This window comes from Pelmatolapia mariae, linkage group LG12 (assembly GCF_036321145.2).
Source record: "Pelmatolapia mariae isolate MD_Pm_ZW linkage group LG12, Pm_UMD_F_2, whole genome shotgun sequence".
In the NCBI taxonomy this organism is placed as follows: Eukaryota; Metazoa; Chordata; class Actinopteri; order Cichliformes; family Cichlidae; genus Pelmatolapia; species Pelmatolapia mariae.
In genome coordinates, this window is record NC_086237.1 from 20,799,185 (window position 1) to 20,822,988 (window position 23,804).

Sequence of the window (23,804 nt, forward strand, 5' to 3'; positions counted from 1 at the left end):
TTGGTGAAAGGTCAAGGTCAAAATCAGCAAAAACTCCATGAGTACCTAAGTTGGCTAAGCATTTGAGCTAAACCTTCATTGTTAGCACCCAAGGTCAAAGTTGACCTTGAAAAAAATCTCCAAGTATTATATTATACGAAAGGGCATGAAGAGAGCTGTACAACACATTTTTTCTTTTGTTTTTTCAATACAATGCGCTACAAGGTTACATTGATTTTTACAGTTTTTACAATTTAAAGATTTCAGCCTATTCTGCTCCAATCGTATGAGTAAAAATAATAAAATCCACCATTTTCGTATGTAATACTAAAAGGTCATGGGTCAAAGGTCAGGGTCATGTGAATTGGGAAAAAGCTTTAGTTTCCATATTACCAAAACCAACATCAGCGTAAAAAACATTAAAGTTTTAGTGCAGCCCTTGCTTTTGAAATGCGCTCTATGGGTTTTTGTTAATGAAACAAAGTGTAACAATGTCTGAAACCAAGACCGAATCTGTGGTATAAATGTTGTAACCGAACTGCTGTTGAGATGTCATTTCATTACTAACAGATACACTGATGAGTGGAAATGGAAACAGACCAGAATTTATTTAGTGCTTTTCTGGTCACGGTGATCACTCAGAGTGCTTTAGGCCAGAAGCTGTGTTTAACCACAGCCTCATACAACAATTTATTCTATAAACTTTAAGCACTTTATCTACTGCTCAGCCATGGACGATTTCAAAATCACCAGTTAACTAAACAATTCAGCTCTCATAGTCCTGTGGGAGCCCAAGAAGGAATGCTCTTGTTGTGAGGCAACAATGCTAACCATTGCACCACCATGATGCCCAAGTGGGGTAGACACAGAAAAAACAAGGCAATTATGTAACAGACACATCAGGACCATTACTTCACACTTCATAGCAGAGTAACAGTAGTCTGCTTCATTTTCAGATTTAGCTAACTACTGGGACACAATTGGTATGTTAGCAAAGTTGTATATTTACATAGTTTAATTTTACCTCTCTTCAGCTGTTTTTCTAAAATTAAAACTGTGTACAGCATGTGTGGAAATACAGGATGATAATTGGCTGCCAGAATGTGCAGATGTAATGATATGCATTGATATTATCCATATGCTTGTTGCTACACAAGCTGGCCATGTGGTCTTTAAAACGTGCTTGCCTGTTTGAATACAGATGTTTTATTTTAACCATTTTTCCTTTAACTTCTGCGAATTCAGTCAATTAATCAATCAGTTTTACAGAAACCACAGAATACATGTTCTCAGTGATAAACAAGACCACTGAGTTATACAAGAACCATTAAATTGTTTGTTTTCACTTTCTTCATATTTTATAAAGAAGAAAAAGTGTAGCATACAGTGTGTCATTTATAGCACAGTCAAGCGTTACACCACTGGTGTTGTCATGTTTAATTTTATGCCTGTTTTAGGACTTCTCACATTCTAGAGAAAGCAATCAGAGGAAGCAGACAGGAAGAAATTAAACAAATGTCAGCCTATGCTTAATGTATGAACTGTTCAGCTTTCAAGCTGTTACTTCCCTCTTATTTAGTTTAGTTTTCATGTTGTATACCCAACCTAATTCTAACTTGCATTATTAACCATGTTTGATATCGTCCTATTTCATCTATTTTGCTTCTGAAACAGACCTTTGTACAACTCACCACTGTTTGAGGTACATGAAATATTTACAATTTTGATCTCTCTAACCTGTTCACTTGTCCTAGGTGGGTGTGCTCTATTGCAGATTCCGCCAGTGTATTGTGACTAAGCTTGAAATCTTGTTCTGCACCGAGTGTTGAACCTGTGAAGAGTGTGACAGATTAAATTAGCAACTGAAAAGTTCAAAGTTTAAATTGCAGTGTGTATTTTTAACTGTGTTCAGTGCACTGAAGGAGAGTCTTTGTGGGATATTGCACTCTCACTCTTGCTGTCTTCCTCTCTTGCATACAAAAACTCTAGAAGTTATAATTATACACATAGAAGCATAGTTCTTTAGTTGTTGCTGCATTTCGTTGGAGATGTGGTTGGATAATAGGAATAATGCTATCGACTGGACACTAGCATTGTCTAGTACATGTGTTTATCTGTCTGTGTCGCATGCTGTTCGGTTACAAAGATGTGTTATCTTTTAAAGAAAGACAAAGTAAAATCACTGAAAAGTGAATACAGCATTTTACGTCGAAGCTCAGTAATCACCCTTGACTGTACATCATCACTCACACACTGAGCCTTTTCTTGCTTGACACTGAATCTCTAAGTAAGTAGTGCCTGCTACATGAAATTCACTGACCAAGGGGTAAGCAGGATGAAAAAAAAAATTCAATTTGTCAAGGCCTGCCCTTTTCGTTGCACACAATGCACAGCTTAGGCCTTCGGGTGTGAAGTATGAAGGGAACAAGAATCAGAAGATATTTTTCAAGTATTTTTCATGTCCTTCGATGTTTCCTGCGTTGAAGAGGAACATTAAACAGAGCTTACCAGCAATTTCTAACTTTTCAAATAGCCTGTGTAAACTTACCTAACAATAAATTGTGGCAGGTGAAGGACCTGCTATGCAGTGAGACAGAACAAAGTAGCTCATCATGTCATCCATATGTTTTTCATTTAAATAAATGTGCTGTTAATTAATGGGGATGGTAATTGTTCTGTTGGCAAGAAAACGAGATCAGTACTATTCTCACATTTGTTCATTCAGTATTTAACTGGAGTAAACAGCCTCCTACCTTATGTTTAATTTGATTCAACACTGCTTTTAAAGTGCTGGTTAATCTGTAGTAATGTTAATTGTTATATTAGCAGACTGAATTTTATATAAGTAAATTAAACCCTTCAAATTCTCATTAACTAAAGTGTTAAAATTTACTTCAAACATGGCACTGCATGCAGCAGGTATTGCTGCAAAAAAGGGAAGCTTTGTTTTGCAAAATATACCAGTGGTGGATAGAAGCAGGTGGAAATCTCGCTTTTCTTTGTGTCAAAGGTAAAACAGGTAGTTCTACTGGTTAATACTTACAACAAAAAGAGTAGTTTTTGTAGATGTTAATGTTGAATATGTGTGCATGACCATAAAATACACCCATTATAACAGTGTCATTGTTGTGATCTGTTGCCTCTCTAGCAGTTTTTAACATGGATTTATTTTGGTAATCATGTGAAAATACGAACCACAAAAAGCTAAACAAAACCAAACTTTATATAAGGATTTCACACACTTAGCATCACAACTAGCTCATCGAATGAAACAACTTCTTCCTATTTCCTGTATTTATGCTAAGCTAACAGGCTTCAGAATCCATTAGACATTTGTGAGCTGCATGGTTTAACCCTCCTGTGTATTTTTTGACAAGAAAATAAACATGTAGAATTTTACACAAATCTTGATTTCAATTTTTCTTGATAAAATTCTCAAGCAGAAATGTGGAAATATTGAATTAGCCATATTTCCTGCTTTTATCAAAGTTTTGATTGGTTCTCTGAAGCACCCTGTGTATCCCTGTCTCACAAAAACACTTGCAAAAGCTGGGAAAACATGACTAAACATTTGCATTTGCCGTACAAGTGCATTCTTTGTGAATTTTCAATCAGCGTTGCTCAGTCAAAAGTGTGGCATAATTTTTCTTTCATCCAAAATGCCAAATGCAAAACATCATGACAACAAGAGGGCTAATGAGGTAAACATTTAAGGAACAGGGTCAAAGAAATGCCTAGATGTGTTGTTGAATATGCATTAATCCCGTAAATTTGTGTCACAGTTTCCAGCTAAAATGTATTTTTGCTTCGCCTATTTTGTCTTTCCTTGCCTGTTAATTTGCAGCGGCACTTTCCGTCACAGACACCTTCCTCTTCAGCGGTTACTGCGAAGATTCAGATGAGATGTGAGCTCTACTCCTTTATACATGTTTGATGAATCTTTTTATGCTACTTCTGGGATACAAGCATGAATGTGGGAGATCTTGTCTGGAAAAAAGGTACAAAAGATGGGAGGTGTCCAAGTTTGTAATGAGGCTAGCGAGGCTCTCCTGGCTCACAAGCAAACTAGGGCATCTGTAATGAGCGTGCAGAGAGAAAAGGGGGAGGTGGGGGCTGAGAGAAAGCAGAGAGGCATGTTGTGAAGTTGCATCAGAGCATCAGCTGTCCAGTGGATGGTGGTGGGAAGCAGGTGTCTTTCATAGTTCTCCCTCAACAGGACTTGAAAAACAAATTTGGCAAATTACCAGCGTCTTCAAACCTTTAAACATATTCAAAACGAAACTCAATTAGCTTGCTTTTTAAAAGGACATTTTCGTCTTCACAAGAATTTCAGACAGATAGCAAAGCATGCTAGAGAATGATATAGGTGCCCATTATATGAGTGATAACCATTAAAAATAATATGTCTGATGGCATTACAGCAATTAGCAGTATGAAATAGCTGTACCACACTGCTCAATATGTCTGTGCAAATACGTAATCTGATGACCGCAATTATTTAAAAAATTGAAAGGCACCAAGTGGCATTACTCCTTTGTGATATGGCTGTATTGGAAAATGATATATTTACTTAATCCAATTAGCTTTTTTAGCTCTTAATGAGCAAGAACCTGAAATAGGATGCTTTTGAATCATAATAATTAGCACAATCCATCAAAAAGCCTTAATGCTATGCGTCTCTGCCTGTCTGAGAATTACATCAGAGAAAAGATTTGAGCACTATTTCATTGTTTTGGCTTTTACTTTTGTGACTGAGGGATATCCATGTTTTTATTTTTTCTGTAAATTGATAGATAGCTAATTGAATAAAAGAAAGTTTTCTATTTTTTATTCTACTTCTCCTTATGGCCTCAGAAAAAAAGTGTAATCCCCTGTAATTAAATGGAATGTCAGTGTATTTTGTTTGTAATTACAGGGTAATTATATTGACATACAAATACTTAGCAAGGTGCACTGGATAAAGGAGGTAGCAAGTGAGGCTTTTAAAGGGAACAGATAAACAGTTGTAATATAGGTAAATGTAAGTAATTTTAAGCAATGTGCAAGTAGTTTTTGTTCTGAATGACTTCAGGTGTTTTACAGGAAAGGAGACACAAATTTTTGTGCAAGTAATTTTAAGTACTGTATAACTAATTTACTGCATAATTTCTTGTGGAAAAACATATTTGGAAATCTTACATTGTAAGTACATTTTATTTTTCAGGGCAAGAGTCGTATTATGGAGTGGCGTCAGACAACTTAACACAGTCGAATAATAGAACATCCATCGTGCACATTAACATAATGAGTATTAAATAAAGATGTAAAAATGCAACATTAATTCACTCCATAATACTCGATCATCACCAAAAAATTATGGAGTACTTATACTGTACTTAAAATTACTTACAGTATAATTTGTCTTCTATTGTGTAAAAAACCTTTAAATTACTAATGCCCAACATAAAATTACTTACACATACACTATTTAAATTTACTTACAGTATAATTATTTCGCTGTTTCCTGTAACAACCTGACTATTACCTCTGAAATTGCAGAATATGTACCTCTAAGTATTTGTAAGTAAATATAATAGTCATAGGCCATATTATGAAGTGTTACCTTTTCTATACTTTTGATTATAATTTGTTTTTTTCTCCTTCATAAACACATGGAAAACTGTCTCACTTGCTTGTTTTGTTAGCCACAAACTCTTCTTAAATCATCAGAAGTTGAGCAACCACACTTGGCATATACATTACATGTTATGACTCTGAAAGTCATCATATGAAATATTATCATATCAGGTATTATGATGTTATTGTGTTGCCTATCTTGTACCTTGCAAATAACCAATTTTTAGCATTTATGCACCTAGAACACCTTACAAAAACATTGTATAATTTTTTATTTTATGACAATAAAATAAAATGTATCACTACAAAAGTTTAATTATGCATGGCGTTATGATGCTGGGACGTTGCCTAGCAACCACCTAGCAGATGGCTAAAATGACCCATTTTTCAGCATTAAAACATCTACCACCCCTATTTTTTTCACATTTCTCAATTTAATTACATACATTAGGTGCCAACAGGAGGCCAAACAAAAGCACAGGCATGCACTAGCTGTTATTATTGACCTCATCACCCCAGCTTATTTTCCTTTATCAGAGTCATATTTATCAACTCTGTGTTTCAGATCAAAATTCAGAACTGTGAAAGCATGGTCATCATCTTTAATAGGATCTTTAATATCAGCCTAAAGGGATACTAAACCTGAAATAAGTACTGCAGCATTTAACTTTCTCTTGAACACTTTGTATAAATAACATAAAATAAAACAAAGTATAAAATCAGCTGAGATCGTTCGGAGGTTAGTTAAACAGCAGAATCACTTTGGTGTTGGAAAGTGCTATTTGGGCTGTTTTCCAGCTTTAATGCCTCTGTCTTTAATGGCCTTGTGTAATACATAAACACCTAAGGAACAAGCTTGTGTTCCTCATTACGATGGGTATTTGTGTCAGTGTGTGGAACTGCAGCCTCCGAGTTTTATATTGTTAAATGTTAAGTTTGACAGTGTGTCTCAGGCCATGTTATGGAGTCATTTAAAAGTAATGTAACAATATGTTTGCAAAGAATTGCTTTCTCCAGGGAATAATTAAGTAACGTAATGCAATACTTATGAAAAAAAAAGCAGCCACTACTATTTAATAGAATAGATGCTTGAGAAAGGACACTAGCATAATAACCCACACTTAAATTTTGATGTTGTGTATTTCAATGCAACTAGTGTGTCAAGGAAAGACTTTATATAAAAGAGGATTGCTTAGGCACAGTGCATTGTTGGGTCTGCTGGTTGAACCACTCAGTCATTATCCCTTGGATAGGGCTGAAAGATGTTAAATCCAAATTGTAAGTACTAGATTAATAAGACATTCATGACAGGTGCATGATATGAGCAGTGAATACTTTTCCCTGTCAGTTAAGGTCGTGCTTCTGCATCTGTGTATCAAAGATTTTTTAAGGACCTCTTAATTGTTTCAATTAAGAGGTCCAATTAAAATGTTTTTGTTGTTCTGTAACCGTTGAATACATTTGTTCTGTAGTCATGGTTTATACTATAGTGGTTCACCTCAGAAAAAGCTAGATCCCAAGTTGCTGAAAAAAAAATCCTGTGAACCCTCTAGGCCTTGGGCTGAGTGCATTATCGCTGCCCCTGGCCCATGATGAGGAGAAGTATCGATCTTATCCTCAGACGAAAGCCCTCTGTGCACCTCTGCAGGGCTTAGTGCTGGCTGAGGCAGGATGCACAGTAATGAGAACAGTAGAGGGCAGAATGGGGGACCAGCTTATTCCTAACAAGGATGGAGACCTTTACACAAAAGAAAAGAAATAAGCTAGATGGGCATTTTTTTAAAACCCCTCCCTCTCTTCAAGTCACTCTACTTTTTCTTTCTCTAAGCACAGTTTAGGTCTTAACCACACCACGGACTCTAGCCTTGATGGTCTTATCTGGAATTTTGAGCTCCTGTGGGAATATATCTCTGTACAGAGTGGCTAAAAAATAAATTTAGCACACTCCCACTATGAAGTCAGAGAAGCAGTAGAGGCAAGAAAAGAGCAAGAAAGTGATTTCAGCATAACCAAACTTATAAAATTCAGAGGATGCTCATGGCTGGCAAGAGAGATCTCAAATCCTTTGAGCTCCATTTTTGGATGCTTTTGTGGTAACAGAAGTTGCTTTATGACGAGGACTCCAAAGACAGATTTTTGGGTGTGCAGGCCTTTGAGGTGATTATTACATTTGTTGATACCTCAAGCCTCACACTGACTGGAGCTCAACCAAACCATACCAATTATGGGATGTGAATTTTGGATCATAAATGCTTTTAACATATATTGGTCAAGGTTGTAACAGAGTTGAAACAACTGTTTGTTTAATGCCTAACAACAGATTTAAACCCCCCCACAAATAAACGAGAAATAATTTGCTTTTCTTATGTATTATGTATTCTGTATGGTTCTCTGCATTTTAGCCAGTGCTGGAAACACGCCTGTGCCTCCTTCCTTACGAGGGTGGGGAATATATTGAACGTATAGTTTACCTCTTGCTGTTGTTTATTGGAACTCTCTTAGAAAATACAGAAAAAGAGAGATTGTGCTGCTTCTGACTTTAGATTTAACAGTTAATAAAGTAAATGTATCCAATTGCCTGGTTCAATTAAATACTGTTCTGTTTTGTTTGGTTGCAGTTTCCCCTTTTATTGCATGTTAGTTTAAAATGAGAAACTTATAATGAAACAAAGCAGTGCTTAAATGCAAAGAAATGCTTGCATTGGTTACTTAGATCAAAATACTGGCTTGACTGTATTCGTCAATGGGTTCACATTTAAGTGTATTAGGAAAAATTATATTTACAGGCCATATCATAAAGCACATGCTGCCACAGAAAACCAAGGATCTGTACGTTTATGACATCTCTCATGACAGCTCAAAAAATATCAACACACTTTGCAGGTTGTAAATGCCTTAAGAATAAGTAAAAAAGCTGAAATAATATCAAACATCAACAGACTTAAATTTCCTTGTTATAAAGTAAAACCTGACTGAGCCCTTTGTTTGACCTGTTTCAAATCAGAATATTACCTTACTTCCAGTAGATATAAAAATCTGTCTAACTCAGAGGGGGGCGGTGTAGAGGAATGTCCTCACCAACTGTCTGACTTAATAGGAGCACCTAAGGTTTCTTTCATCCTCAAATGTCCCTGCAGCAAAGGCGTAGATATCGTCTCTCTGGACCAGGACCTTCGATAAGCTTTCACAGACTTGGTGGCCAGTGTGAGCTCTGTTATCATTTACCCATTTCATCTGTGTGATGTGCTGCTTTCTTTAGATCTCTCTCTTCTGTCTCGCTTCTCTGGTGACTTTAATTCCAGTCCACATTCCTGTATGTTAATTTTTTTTCTACTTCTCTTTGTGCCTTTATCTTTATAAGGCAGTTTCTGAACGGTAATCTGCATACGTGTTCAGCTTACCAGGACCACACTGTCTGTCTTTATAGTTTTCCATGGATGTTTAGCTTTTTCAGCCCTCTTAAACATATTCGCTCTCTTCTCACTTTCCCCTCCCTGAGGCCAAACCAAGTTTATTCCCTCTAGCTATTACATCCAATTAAGGAGGAGTGAGAATTTCACCCCTCCTTCCTTTTCTCTACACTAACAATACAGTGGAATGAGTCGGGAGGTTCTCCTCTCTTGTTTGATGTGAACAAATTATGCTTTAGCTACACACTTCAAAAGGAAACCAAGATTTAGTTTATATTTTCACTACTTTGTCATTTGGTGAACACAATGAAAAATGAGACCTCTTGACGTGGATTGATTCCGTTTTAATTTCAGATATTCTCCTCCAGCTTGACAAATACTACAGTAGTTTGATACTATAATAGAGTAATTAAATTAAATTAAACGGGTCACAAGTTGTAATCATGTAGCCAAGCATGTTCATTGCTTCAAGCAAGGAAGCAATGAAAATACTGGTTACTCAATGAAATTTTTGATACCAAGGGGTGAAAAAAAACTGACAAAATTAAGACTTATTTTCTTTTTAATAAAGAGTAGAGCAAGATGGCACTAGTGTTCAGGTGGTTTAAATAGCATAAAACATACAGTGACAAAAGTGTAGGGCGCTGGTTTATCTCAGTGGGACGAGCAGGCGACCATAGCTGGGCCCGGGTTTGAGTCTGGCCCTTTGCTGCACGTCTTCTCCTCTCTCTTTCCTTTCAGTCTTTACTATATCTATTAACGGCAGAAAAAAAACAGCGTAAGTGTAAGGTGTATATATTTGACAACACTTTTTATTTTAGATTTTCTGAGGGAGAGTTGGTTTCTGTAGGCTAGTAGATGTTTCTCAGCTTCCCTCTATGACTTGAAGCCAAACACAACACTTTTTAGACATAAATAATTATGTTATTCTGTTAAATGAACACTGTGTATTAACACTGTATTAACTTGTAGCATTGAATTAACATTGCGTTACACGTGGGCAGGCCTGCTAACTGTTGTTAATATTAAACATAGCTGCTAGCTATTACCTTAATGATAACTTAACGGATGACTAATGTGGTAATCATATCACTGCTAATAGTTAAATGGCTAACATTAATGTGTGCGTTGGCTTCTTTAATATTTATGGTAGCTGTTCAATTTCTTGACATTCCTCTTAAAGTGTTGTTCAGTATTGTGAACGCCAGCTACTTCCGTTACTAGTGAGTGACAGAGCTGTGTGCCTGCCTATCTGCAGTAGAGCTATATGTTGTAACAACAGGAGGAGGCGAGCACGGCCCTCATCCTGCTGTGAACGAGAATCTAAGCTGATACTCTAATTGTTAGTATTTGAAAACCCTAACATAAGCTTTGCTCTGTTTTTCCATAAACAGTATCAGGTGTGTTGGTAATATATATGCCAGTCATGCTGACTTACAGTGTTGTCTTTTTCCTTGTTTTTTCCCCCACTATTTCTGAGACAAATCTCTGGATGAACAATTGTTCTACCTTCAGAGGCCCTTCTGTTGAATATAAAGCACCACTGCACACGGGGAAAGCGGTCCTGATGACCTTTAAGCGCCTTTTCCTTCTTCAAAGTCTGTGCCATCAAAACATTCTTTTCCTACAAAATAATTTTTAGGAACTAAACAACTACTGTGATCCTGGGCGTTGTTTCTCATACTGTCAGTGTCAAGTAGTGAATTTTATATATAACAGATGGCGGCTCTGGTAGGTGTTTGCCTTAAGTACATCCCAAAGCCCATGACAGCAGATTTCTGTGCTACAAATTATACAACTGACACATTTGACAGTTTAGTGTATCATATGAGTGTACAGGCGTTATACAACCGGACTAAAAAAAAGACATAAAAATAAAATAAAACAAATAACCTCACTGTGTCAGTTCAGCTGTTCTAGAGCTTTTATTATTTTTTTGTGAAAGACAATAGCAGTTAACCTTTAGAGTTCCATCTCAGATAATTGAAGTAAACACAGGTTTCTGATACAAAGGGGTCGAAAATTACCATAAAATTTTAGGAAAGAGCTTCTGCTGCATAATGGGGTTGTGCGCTCTACCACTCAGGGACCTCATTTGCTTTTGTTTATTGGTTGTACAACACCCCGGCAGAATATGCCCTGCATACATAAGGGTGAAAACAGCTTTTTTTTTTAAAAAAAATGTGACAAATTTATGAGTGGAGATGCAAATCGCATCTACCTGAGAACGATGTATAAAAAATGGCCATAGCTACCACGTCACTCACCAGTTTGTGGGTGACATAATGGTGACAATGTCATAGTCTCATTATAAAGCCTTGAGATGAGTTTTTTTTTTAAGTTTTTTTCAATCACAATTCCTGAATAATTTCCTCTTCTGACCTTTAAAATTACAAACATTTACAAAATGGATTTAATATTTTATTCAATATGACCAAAAATGAAATGAATCACTGAACCCAAAAGAATCGCTACTCCTCCTGCTGTATTGTTCAAATGACTCGTCACCTGCATTATCTGTAAACTTTTATAGCTACGGAGCTGAATTAACTACTATCTCACTAATGTTCTGGTTTATGAAAGGTTTACACCATTTCTGTACAGCAGAAGAACCAGAATACCCAGAGGTTACCTGGCCATCTGTTCTTTTATCAGTTAGTTTTGTGATATTATATTTACATATTAAAGTCTTTGCCAAGGAATCTCAATAAACAGAGTGTTAGTCAGTTAACGATTGTTTTTTGAAGAGTATCAAAAGTTAAAATGCAAATGAATAGTTTTGTTATGGCACTGAAAGGCACTTGCTTGTTTTAGTTTTCTATCTCTTGCCTGTCAATCAATCGCATTTCATTTGTAAACGGTTTCAGTAACCAGCATGAGAGTTTTCATTTTATTGATAATTGCCTGTTAGGCTGTCAGATTTTTTTCCTGTTACTGTATTCTTGTGGTAGAATTCGATAAATCATACAGGCTAAGTTACCTTCAAGAACATATGTTATTTTGTTGACACTTTGTTTTCCACACTGACACTAAGACTTTAAGAAACGTATCGATTCCATGTCAAAAACACAGTATGAATCAAACCTTGGATATGTCTGCGCTTTGTATTGACCACATTACAAAAACACTTCTCTGCAGACAGACTCATCCATGGGGTTTTCATTATCTTATGCTTGGAATAGCAATTTGATGCTCTATTTGACTGAGCACCTCCTCCACATGCATTCACATACAGTTTGTCGTATTATTAGTTTCAGGAATTTTACATTTCTTTTTAATTGATTTTTTTGAATCAGTCATACTTTAAAAAAATGAGAATCTGTCTTATATTACGGCTCTGTGTTTGCACACATCAGTTTCTTAATTCTGAACACAATATGTACCTTGTGCGTTTTTGATATTGTGAATATGTTGCCATTTGGTTTGAATACTTGCTACAGAAAAAGAAAATCCTTATATTTAAGTCTCCTAAACTTGTGTCTTAAGAGAGACACATAATTGCAGCAGATGTATGAATAACATAGCTAAATGCCATTATCATACAGACGCACCAGCCACTTTGCAGGTACACCTTAATAGCACCTGGTTGGATCACCTTTTGCTTTCAGGACAAACTTAATTCTTTGTGGCACAGATTTAGAAAAGTGCTGGAAACATTCCTCAAAGATTCTGGACCATATTGATATGATAGCATCATGTAGCTGTTAAAGATTTGTCAGCTGCACATCTATGATGTGAATCTCCCATCCCAAAGGAGCTCTATTGGATTGAGTTCTGGAGACTTGTGGAGGCCATTTGAGTACAGTGAACTCATTCTCATGTTCCAGAAACCAGTTTGAGATTATTTGAGCTCTGTGAATTGGCATGTTATCCTGCTGGAAGCAGCCATTGGAAGATTGGTACACTGTGATAATAAAGGTAAGGACTTTGTCAGCAATTGGCTCAAAGATTGCCAAGAAAATATCCCCCAGGCCATTACACTACCATCACAGGCCTAAACGAGTGATACAAGGCAGGATGAATCCATGCTTTAATGTTATTAATGCCAAATTCTGACCCCCATCATCTGAATGTCGCAGCAGAAATTGAGACTCATCAGAGCAATCTGTGCAAATTGTAGCCTCGTTTTTTTCTTCTTAGCTGACAGGAGTAGGATCCAGTATGGATTTCTGCTGCTGTAGCACATCTGTTTCAAACTTCAGCATGTAGTGCGTTCATGCACTTCTCCATACATTGGCTGTGGTTATTCAAGTTACTGTTGCCTTACAATAAGCTCAAAGAAGTCTGGCTATTCTCCTCTGACTTCTGGCATTAACAAAGGCAATTTTGCCCAGAGAACTGTGTGTTTTCTCTTTTGGACCATTTTCTGTAAACCCTAGGTTCTGTGGGAAATACTCCAACTACCATGCCACATTCAAAGCCACTTAAAAGTGTCTTTCTTTTCCATTCTGCTCAGGTTGAACTTCAGCAGGTCATCTTTTATTTTGATGACTAAAGAAAGCTAAAGTTGCGTATTCTTGTCACACTGGCATTAAACATCATTGCATTAATTATGGCTACAAAGCCACAAAGCCACAGGGCAATGGACAGCGACTTGTCCATTGCCCTTTCCACCGTCACTCCACAATGCACAAGAATTGTTAATCCTCGTATAGTCTTTATAAAACTTGCACACAAAGATCACCTGACAGGTCTTGAAGGTCAACTCATACTTATCATTTTATGAGCACATTTCAGTTTTGACAAGAATCACTACTTCTCCTTGGCTATTGATAACATAGCAAGATTAATTTGTCTTGGATATGACTCTTCGTGAGTTTCTCCGACTTCATTTTTTTGCAATACAGTCAGCAAAACGCAACTTTCTTTGTGTACTTTGCACATAACAGCCACAATTCACATAACCTCTGAATTTTGATGGATTGTTTATTTAAAAAATAATTTTAAGCCACATGTCATGTATATCCGTTTAATAAAACAGTGTAAGTATTTCTGTGCTGTATCAGGAAACACAGCTGTACAGCTGAAGTATTTTGCCAGAAACTTTCCAATGAGATTTTTTTTTCAAACCTCCTGCCCCATTTTTCACAATGAACCTACTCCTGTTTTATTACATAGAGGTTGTAATGGTGCATAAAGCATCCCTAGAAGCCATATGAATTGTTGAGATGTGAGGGATAAGTGTCTGACATCTTTCTGTAGGGAGGTGCCTTTCTTTTCCTTTCTAAACCACATGTCAAGAGCCCCACATTAATAGTATACTTTACCCTGCACTCCTGCTCCGCTGACAAAAAAGTAAAATGAGGATGGATGGGTTATTTACTTACAGAGAGATGGTGCTTACCACTCCACTTGATATAAAGGGTTGTGCTACTGCATTCTTCCTTGTCATTAGTTGGAAAACAACTAATGATAAGGAAGTGCCTCAACAATGCCTCCCTAATTATTGTTGGTATTGTGTCTGTGAGTCATTTCACAGTTAGCCACCCACTCCATAGCTGGATGATTTAATGTTAATAAGCACCGTAGTGATGGAACAAACACTTTTAAGGGTGCTCTTATGTGGGAGATAGATGTGCAATGAGCATCTGTTCATGGTTTGTGTGTGTGTGTTTGCGTGTGTTTGTGGAGCACAGGGAAAGGTGATATCTTTAGTGCAAATGTAGAACATGTATAAAGGCTGCCATATGTGCTGCAGTGCCACTAACTAAATCCTCATTTGCAACAAACTACTTTAGACATTTGTTTCTTTTATTCACTGTGAGAAGAAGTAAAATTATATTTTCACACACTAATACTGATGGGCTTCATGGGAAGCTGTGCTGATATCAGTAAATGCCTTATAAGCGAAACAAAGTCTCAAGCGTTTACACTTTCACTAGTCCAGAGGACTTTTCTAAACATCTTAACCATGCAAAGTGTAAATGATTATTGCCTGTATTGTGTCTCATAGAAATGATACCTTTACCTAGAATCACCATTTGAAGTAGTCTGTGATGATTTATGACATTGCTAGTCTGCAGGTGACTAGAAGGGTGACTGTGATAATTACTATTGCTCATTTATGGCTGAAAACACATGGAACCTTTTAAGCTGCAGGTTGAGACACGCACTAATTAAATGCAGGTCTATGGCAAATTAAAATGGTTTGTGTGATAATTTTATGGATCTTTTTTTTTTTAAAGCTACTGTATGCTAATTAAGGCTGAGCATATCTCCTACTTACCACCAAATCTTGGGAAGAAGCATGGGAACTCTAACAAAAGTTTTACTGCTTGAGATAACTACAGTAGAGCTACTTGGCACACAGAAACAGGATTTGTCAGCTCCAGCAAGGAGGTGTCTGGGCTGCCATCATTAGCACTGACAGCCGACTGTCATATTTGATGCTACACTGCTAAATGGGAATACGATCCATTACCCGGATCGTTTTTCGACTTTGCCATGGCTTCACTGGCCATGACAGTGAGAGTGATAAGCTTTACAGAGCCTTTATTTTCAACAGAACTCGGGTTTACCTTTTTCTGGTTAACATTATTGGGTTTTCAATTGATCAGCCCTAATTAAGCACTAAAAAAGTTTGCAGTAGCAAAAACATACACACTAGGTATAGCTGAAAGGCAACCTACTGAATCAGATCAAACTTCTCCATTAGCTTGTTATCTCTTAAAACAACTGGATAGTAATTTGCCTTACTGATGTAAGGGGCATCCACTCAAACACCCGCTGGATATCCTTGTAAAAAACTACCATCAAAATGAGGTTCCTACACAACCTTTCCAGCATACAAAGCACCGGTGAGGGTCAGTGTCAACACAACAGCATAAAACAGTCGGTGGCTCCCACGACTGTGTAATGCACTGCTATCATAATAACAGTGCAATCATTGTGTTAACCCCTCACCCTGACAAATGCAGGTACATCAAAACAATAATGCTGTCTTTAGTATTAAAGTGTTGCAGGGTTATAGGGTTAATGGTAATGGTTAGGAAAAAACACTGAAAAATACATTAAATATTTCATGCAGCCTAGCCCCACTCAAAGTCCAAATGTATTTATCGATTCACATTAAGCCTAACAGACAAATAATTCTCTGTTTCTTTGCTTTTGTTTTAGAAGTTTGCTCAGCAGCAGTTTCTGGAAAATGACTGCTGGTTAACAATGAACCTTAATGGAGAGTGCATCAGTCAGTATGTTACACTTGCTCTGCTGCGTGTTAGAAGACATTCAATTGGGAATTTGGCTGCAGTAAAATTCTCTGTACACAGAGAATAGAAGAAGAATAGAACAATAAATAGATGTAAAGGGCTTACTTGCTGACAAAAAGAAGAGTGCAAAAATGAAGTCACGAGTTCATGGATTTGCTGCTTTGGACGTGCCAGGAATTTAGAAGGCATTATTTACTTTCCATCTTGTGAAACGTGGTGTTAGAAATGCCTTTCATTTTTGGCACAAGTGTAGAACTTTGGGACAATCCAGATGTGACTTTTACTTACATGTTAACATTAAAAAAAAGTAAATAAAAATTCAGAATAACACTTTCGCCTTCTGTTATGTGGAACTGGAACAGGGTCAGTTTGTGTTTTAACTTAAAATTTTCTAGTGAACTCAACTAAAGGGGTGAAATTCTTCGTGAATCAGACTGAGTGACTGTGAAGGCCATAGAATATAATTCACATCATTGTTATAATTCTCAGCATTCAGTGACCCGGTGTGCATTATTGCTGAACAGGCTACGTACTGTTGGCATTCTTTTGGTCCACATTGCATAACCCTCAAGGTTTTCATGGATACATTTATGTGTGTAAAACAAGCTGTTAATACTAAAGGTCACAGCCATTTAACTCTACTAACTAAACTGTACTAACTGATTTCTGTTGGTCAGTCATTGATTTAAATGCTTCTTCCAAACAAATTTACTAAATCAAAATGGCTTATCATATTAAAGAATGTGAGTGTACCGTGTACATATTTACCCTCATGGTAAAAAAAATTGGTGAACCCTATTGTTTAATATATAAAGGGGTATCTTCACCCTTATATGAATGTGTATGTACAGTATGCATGCTCTGCATAGTTTTTATGCTTGTTCATCTTGTGCACTTGCTCCTCTATCTCCACTGAACACCTTGAGGTCATATCAATTCAGGAAAGCCTGACTGGTTCCTATTTAGATTATGGATGGTTATTACTGCCTCCTGGCTGTCAGTCAGATTAAACCAATATGTCCCGGGATAGAGGCTTATCATCTCATAGAGAGTACCTTCTCCTGGTAAGAAGGAGGGGCCATTTAAATAAGCCATCTCCAGAACCTTCCATGTTCTACAAATTTATTAATGTGGTCTGAAGAAATATCAATGCATCAAGTATTTATTGTACACCAATATGCTAGGTATTGCCCTTGTCTGTCAGATTACTTTATGGATTTGTCTCAATAATATAGGACTATACCACAAGAATTACACTGTTGTCCATTCCTGTGTTTGCTCCTGCAGTAAACAAATATAGTACCAGGTTCAGGGAGGGGAAAGACAAGACAGCGAAAGGAGTGCATGGAAAGGCAAAACACACACTTTCAAAAAGTTAACTGTGTGCATGCAATGTATTTTTGTGTCTTCATATGGGAAGAACTGACAATAAGCCATACTGTAGAATGACCCACGTAATATTTATAGCTTGCTGGCTAGCAGAACAGCTGTGTTTTTACCACTTTTTGATACAGACGAACCAATAGATTTTTAATAGATCCAGCCAATGGAGGGAGTACTCTGGTAAGGCTCTAATGACAGCTTTTGACAAGATTTGTTGGATTTGCAGGATTTTATGAATAAAAAATATATCAACATTCAGTTTGTCAGTCATTTTTGAATCAGCATACAACAATTCTTTGTTTTCTGTTGTAGAGATTTCATCTGATGACTTTGTTTTAACATTTTAGTATAAAATTAGAGGCACTTTCTCAAGAATGTTAGTAACAGTTTTTAAGTTGTGGTTAAGAATGATATTTATTGAAACGATGCCTATCTGGGTAGAATTCATGATAAGAACACAACCATTATGATGCCAATAATTTGCTGTCGGCATTAAACACGTCACAATCAGACCTCACATGCATCAAAATGCATACCATCAATTCAGACTCCCTCTCTAAGAGGTTTAGCATTAATGCACAACATCATCTTTGCTGCTACTGATTTCAGGAAGTCCGCGAATAATCTGGCAACAACAAAAGTGACTCCACCTCGGTTTACCAGTCAAAACTTTGCACTTTCACTATTTTAGTCTAGCTGAACGTGTAGGTAATTTTTAATATATATTTTTATTATTTATTTAAACTGATGGTCTATTTTTTGTCCACAGTTTATCCTGATGCTCACTGCTGTAGGAAATAAGCTATGTGATTCAGCTAACATTGGGTGTTTTGTTATTTTTATGGAGAACACCAACAATTAGAGACATAAATTTTGCCAACCCACTGTACTTTCAATATTTTATGCACTCTTATGATTCACCACTTCAACACTTGGATAAACATAAAACCCATCCTTTTATGCATCTCTGTCTTCTCAGCATGTGTATTTATGTGTGGGTGTGAATAGTTGTCTGCACTCTGAGGCATATGTTTTTTTTTTTTGCCTTTGTCAAGTGTGCAGTTTTGTGTGTGTGCACGTGCATGTAAGTGTGTGTGTGTGTCTGAGGGCTTGCAAGTGTGCGTCTTGACCCTTATAGTAAGGCTGAAGAGAAAACGGGAGCAGAAAGAAAACCACACTAAGTGAACCGTGGAATGCGCTTGGTTTGGGGATTACATTGGCCCGTGTGCATGGTAAAACACAAAGGAGAGCTTCTGCTGCCAGGCAGATGAGAGGTTGAGAAAGTGCTTGGCTTTGACTCTGTGTGGCTTCAGTCGAAGCTTTCTCTCACAGTCAAAGCAGCATTAAGGGCTGTGGTTCACTCTTTAATTGTATCTGTTTATCACATTTATGACTAAGTGAATCATTTTTCCCTTCAGTTTACAGATGCTGCTGTCTTGATTCAAATCGTATATTTCTGTCTAAAGAGTACCACATCTAGTGATCCACTAAATAATTTGCTAGACATTTAGCAGATGTGTTGAATAAAGACCCGTTCTTCATAAATAAGGGTCAAAATAAAATAAATAAAAAGAAAACTTATTTAAAATCCCCCGAGAGCACTTTATTTGATTTCCACATCCAAAAACACCACAGGGAGCAGAACCTGACAGAGCGCTGATGTTTGGTTTATAAAAAGAATAAAATCTGGTCTCCAAATGGTTCTGCGTGTTGTGGCTGGAAATGAAACAGATTTCTCAGATGGTTTTGTATATATTTGCACCTGTGTGCAATGCAGGCACTCTATGTCTGCTTTTCTGCTTATGCAGGCTTCACCCTCTCCATATGTTAATGTCTAATTAGTATTCAGTGCTGTGGATGAAAAAAATGTTCATGACATTGAATCATACTTTAATTAAGCAAGAATTGGTAAGCAACATCATTAGCTATTGAGAAATAATAGACACGCATACTTAATATGCTCTGTACAGCAGCAAATCTCAATACATTCAGGCCTCGTTTGTCCATCCATCCATCCATCCATCCATCCATCCATCCATTTCTGGTAACACATTCTGTTCATCCCCAATAATAATGACAATCATATTTATCATCCTTGAATCTGATGCCCTTGGTTGACTGCCTCTGCATCTGTGTCCAACTTTTGGGCACGTCTTTTGGACCAATTTCACAACTAATGATGGAGACAGAGGGTTGTGGTAATGGTAGCAGACAGGCCAAATCTAAGCCACAAAGCTGGACTGGGTCTTGGGAGCCAGGGATGCAGCTAGTAAGTATGTATGCCACAGGGGCTAATCCTACATTAGTCCAGAATGATGAACACATATTAGGGAAAGGTAACAGACCAGGACACGTGTATTGATGGGGCATCAGATGTTACACTGTGCCAGGTTACGTTTCATGGCAGCACTGGAGAGCATGTCTGTTGGCAGGATATTGTACCCTACAGGTAGCAGGTGTGTCTGCCTTCACATACTGTGTGCTCAAGGGAATTACACTTAAATGAAACTTTGCATATGATAGCACAAAATGTAATTATCAGTATAGCTGAATCTGTGGCAATACAGCTGCGGCATTAAATACATAGTTGTGATGAAGCTAATAGGAATTTCCTCTCTTCCCTTTTCCCCCTTTTTCTCCTTTGTGTCTCAACAGCAGCAGATGGTGAGGAACCAACTTCAGCAGGTGGGAATTTTTTATGCTTGGTAACGTGATTTCCATTCATTTGTTTTCATGCAAGTGTGTGTGTGTAGAGGGGGAGATAGAGAAATGGAACGAGCCAAGCCTCGTCCTTCCTTCATTACTCCTGAGTCTAATTCCTGCATTGACTCCCTGCTCATGCCGGGCCAGAAACAGTCATGATTACATCATTTAGCATTTCACTTCATAAGGCAGCCCTATTTAAACTTCCTCTAATAGTGTGAATCTGAGAAATATCTTGTCTTTGTCTAGTACAGAGTTTTGAGATTGAGCTCACAGTCCAATTTGGTCCACTGATTGCTTTTGCATGACTGTTTTTCAGTGGAAATGAAATATGGTGGATACCTGAGCATTTATCATATTTCTCAGGGTGTTTTTTTTCCTTGTGTGTGAGTGCTGATTTTATAATCCATTTACTTAAAAGCAACATTAATCCATAGCAATTCCAATATGTTTATTCTAGAGTTAATGCAGTGCATCCATAAATACATGCCATTAGCATCAGTCTTGATGTACATTGTATTCACTCCCTATGGAGTGGACTGAGTGTATTCTTTTTTTGCAGGCTCCAATAGATGCTAAAGTACTTATCTCTGAATTATCATACAGATGTTAAAATCATATTTTTAAGGTAGCATATTTGGTATTCCAAAGTACTGCTTCTGATTATTGAAATAACTAATGTAACAAGAGTTTTATTACAAAAGCAAGACCACAGAGGACAACAGTAAACAAGAACCTGATTTATCTTCATCAGTGATGTAATTAAAATGTCACTTCACATCCTCGGGAAGTACTGCAGCTGAATATATAATTCCTCTTTCGTTGCATCCTCAACATCTACAGTAATTGTCTTTGTCTATGTTTCTTTCATTAATGTTAATCCCTGCTGGTTTGTTGGGGATCAAGTGGGTTAAAAAAAGAATGATTTATTTAGATTAGACATAATACCCCAGGAATCAAAGTACTTTGCTGCAGCAATGCAAAGAGTTGTTTAATCTCAGAGTCTAATCACTTAGTCAAGAAAAAACAAAAACAAACACTTGCACTGTGTACTGTATACTGTTAGGACCATTGGTGTTTGACAGTCACTTTTTGGTAATTGTGCCTCTCTAAACCACCACAGTGGATCTTTAATCAAACAATCAAAATGCCATTGAAGTGAAGTGCAGACTTTCGATATTAATTCAAGGAGTTTTACAAAAGTATTGCATTGTCTGTTTAGGAATCACAGCCATTTTATTCACAGTCCCCCATTTTCAGAGGCAAAAGTAACCAGACAGTTGACTGACATATAGTTGACTGCAAAGGATCTTGATCCAAGCATTAGCAACAATGCTGACATTTGAATGACAAATGACATTTGTTTGAGCCTTTAGCTTCTGTTTCGTACAGATGTAAAACTCCAAAAATTGTCCAATACGACCATACTACATACAAGGTTAACTTTCCAGTATAACTCTAAGTAACAAAGTTACAATGCACAATTAAAAACATTAAATATTAAATTTCAAATGTCAGTTTTCCATTGTTATTTATTTATATTTTATTAAAAGTTCAATGTCAGAATGTGGGAATTTCATTTAATTGTCTGGTGAAACGAATGTGACACAACAGACCAACTAGACAGGCGTCTCAAGGGAATATGTAGGTATGAAGTCCAGTGACTGCTGTCTACCTTTGCTACTAAAATATGTTTGCCTGCTGTATAAACTACTTTTTGGCATCAGCATCTGTCTGGCTCTTTGCACAAATACCTATCGTAAATCCTTTTTTCCTAAAGCATTTCAAAGCAACTTTTCGTGTATTATACCCACTTCAGATCAGAGCAGCGAGAACACGGCAAGAAAAAATAATTATGGAGTAAGAAAATGAACTGAATTAGGTATGACTTGTGACCACTGACCTGGAACTGGACTGAGACAGAAAATAGGACAGAGTGATGTGGAAGGCCAAATTGCTCATGACAAGTTTGAAGAATTTAGCAAATCAGCTGCTATTTCACAGCATTTCATATCCTTACTCTACACAGTTTTCATACTTTGTCTCCATTCATACAAAGGGGGATATTGTTTGCTGTGTTTGGTCTGTGTTTATTATGGTTATTTGGCAGTGTATGAATACTGCCAAGTCATCTACACGGCTCCTCTTTAAAGCGGTGAGTTTATTCTATAAAAGTACAGTTTATTAAGCACCTGATATGTTTCATGAGCAAAACCAATTTCATTAAAAAACACACGAACACGGCTGTTCTTTGATCTGCCTCGGTTGGAGGAATTGAAACTTTTAAGGCCTTTTTACTTCCATTACTAATTGCAGGGGCTGCATAAATTACACTTTAACAAGAAAACTATATATTTTCTGAATTCTGTTCACCAAGCCTTTATTGCACAATCTCAGCGGTTGCAGTATGTGCAGTCAAAATACCATGGATACCACTGAGACCGAAGAAGCATATTTGAGCATATTTAATTGTAAAACTAACATTTGCCAAGTAGAAAGTTGAATATTAGCTCTCCAGTGAACAAGTTAGAGCCAGCCTTTGTCATATTTTCAGAAATGTTATTGGTAGACTGGGAATTTTATTTAACATATATAATTTAGATTTTGCTAATAAACATTAGAATTTTTAGAAAGTGTCATGTTTTTTTAAGAGACCCCTGCGAGAAAAGGTACGGCTCTGACATTTTCATGGCATTTAGTCTCTGACAAGACAGCCTTCATTTCTGCTTTTCTTTGGATCTTTCTAGAAGGATGGTGGTCTTCAATGTGACCTCTTCTTTTGAGTGACATATTCCAAAGCATTTTTGTTGCTGCACGAGTCTTACTACTTTTACCTTCAAGTGTATTTGTCTGACATTGTCAAATCCTGATGGGCGGAAATGGCAGAGTGGGAAGGGCACGGGAGAATAAAAGGCCAAAGACTCACTAAAAGCCCAACCGTCAGGCGGCTCACGCTGAGAGCCTCGATGTAATATTGGTGGTGCAGTGCCAGCTTCCATCAGTTGAAATGCAGGATGGATGCAGTGACCATGAGCCCATGAGCCAGTAAAGTCATCATACAAAAAGGCTAGGTTAAAATAGATTTGACGCAATTAGGGCATATCAGATGTCTCAGCAAAGTAGCAGGGTGCAGCTTCTGAGATGAAGAGCTTAAATGTAAATTTCATACTCTTGAGGCAGGTAAAATGTGTGCGTGTGTGTGTGTGTTTTTTTTAAAGATATTATAAAAGCCTAAGAGTGTGGTTGTATCCTGGCTTATCATTGTTAACTGGGGACTGTTTAAGATGGCAAAATTGGAACTGAAATTCAGAGTTGACAGTCACACAGCCATTTCAGTTTTGTTATTTAAATGTCTACCAAATTTCACTTTTTTAATAGCAGTTGCTGATCTAAGTAGGGTAAGGGCTGCTCGGTGTTGCTGTCAAAAACATCAGGAGTTGCGTACTAATATTTGTGGTGCCAGATTGAAAGCATTTCCTCCCATGTTGCTGCACAGTAACTTTTT

The 23,804-nt window shown here is 37.1% G+C and overlaps 1 protein-coding gene across 3 annotated transcripts in view; it reads left to right on the forward strand.

The window, feature by feature from the left end:
* The window catches only part of LOC134638936 (EGF-like repeat and discoidin I-like domain-containing protein 3), a 127,733-nt gene that overhangs the window by 10,702 nt on the left and 93,227 nt on the right, over positions 1 to 23,804 (forward strand). Inside the window, exon 2 of one of the 3 annotated variants that reach the window (XM_063489898.1) lies at positions 20,252 to 20,281. The exons of 1 other annotated variant lie outside the window; for it this stretch is intronic. In XM_063489898.1, the coding sequence (XP_063345968.1) occupies positions 20,252 to 20,281 (30 nt within the window). The remainder of the gene's footprint in view (positions 1 to 20,251; positions 20,282 to 23,804) is intronic. One more of the 3 variants, XM_063489899.1, reaches the window with a different exon arrangement.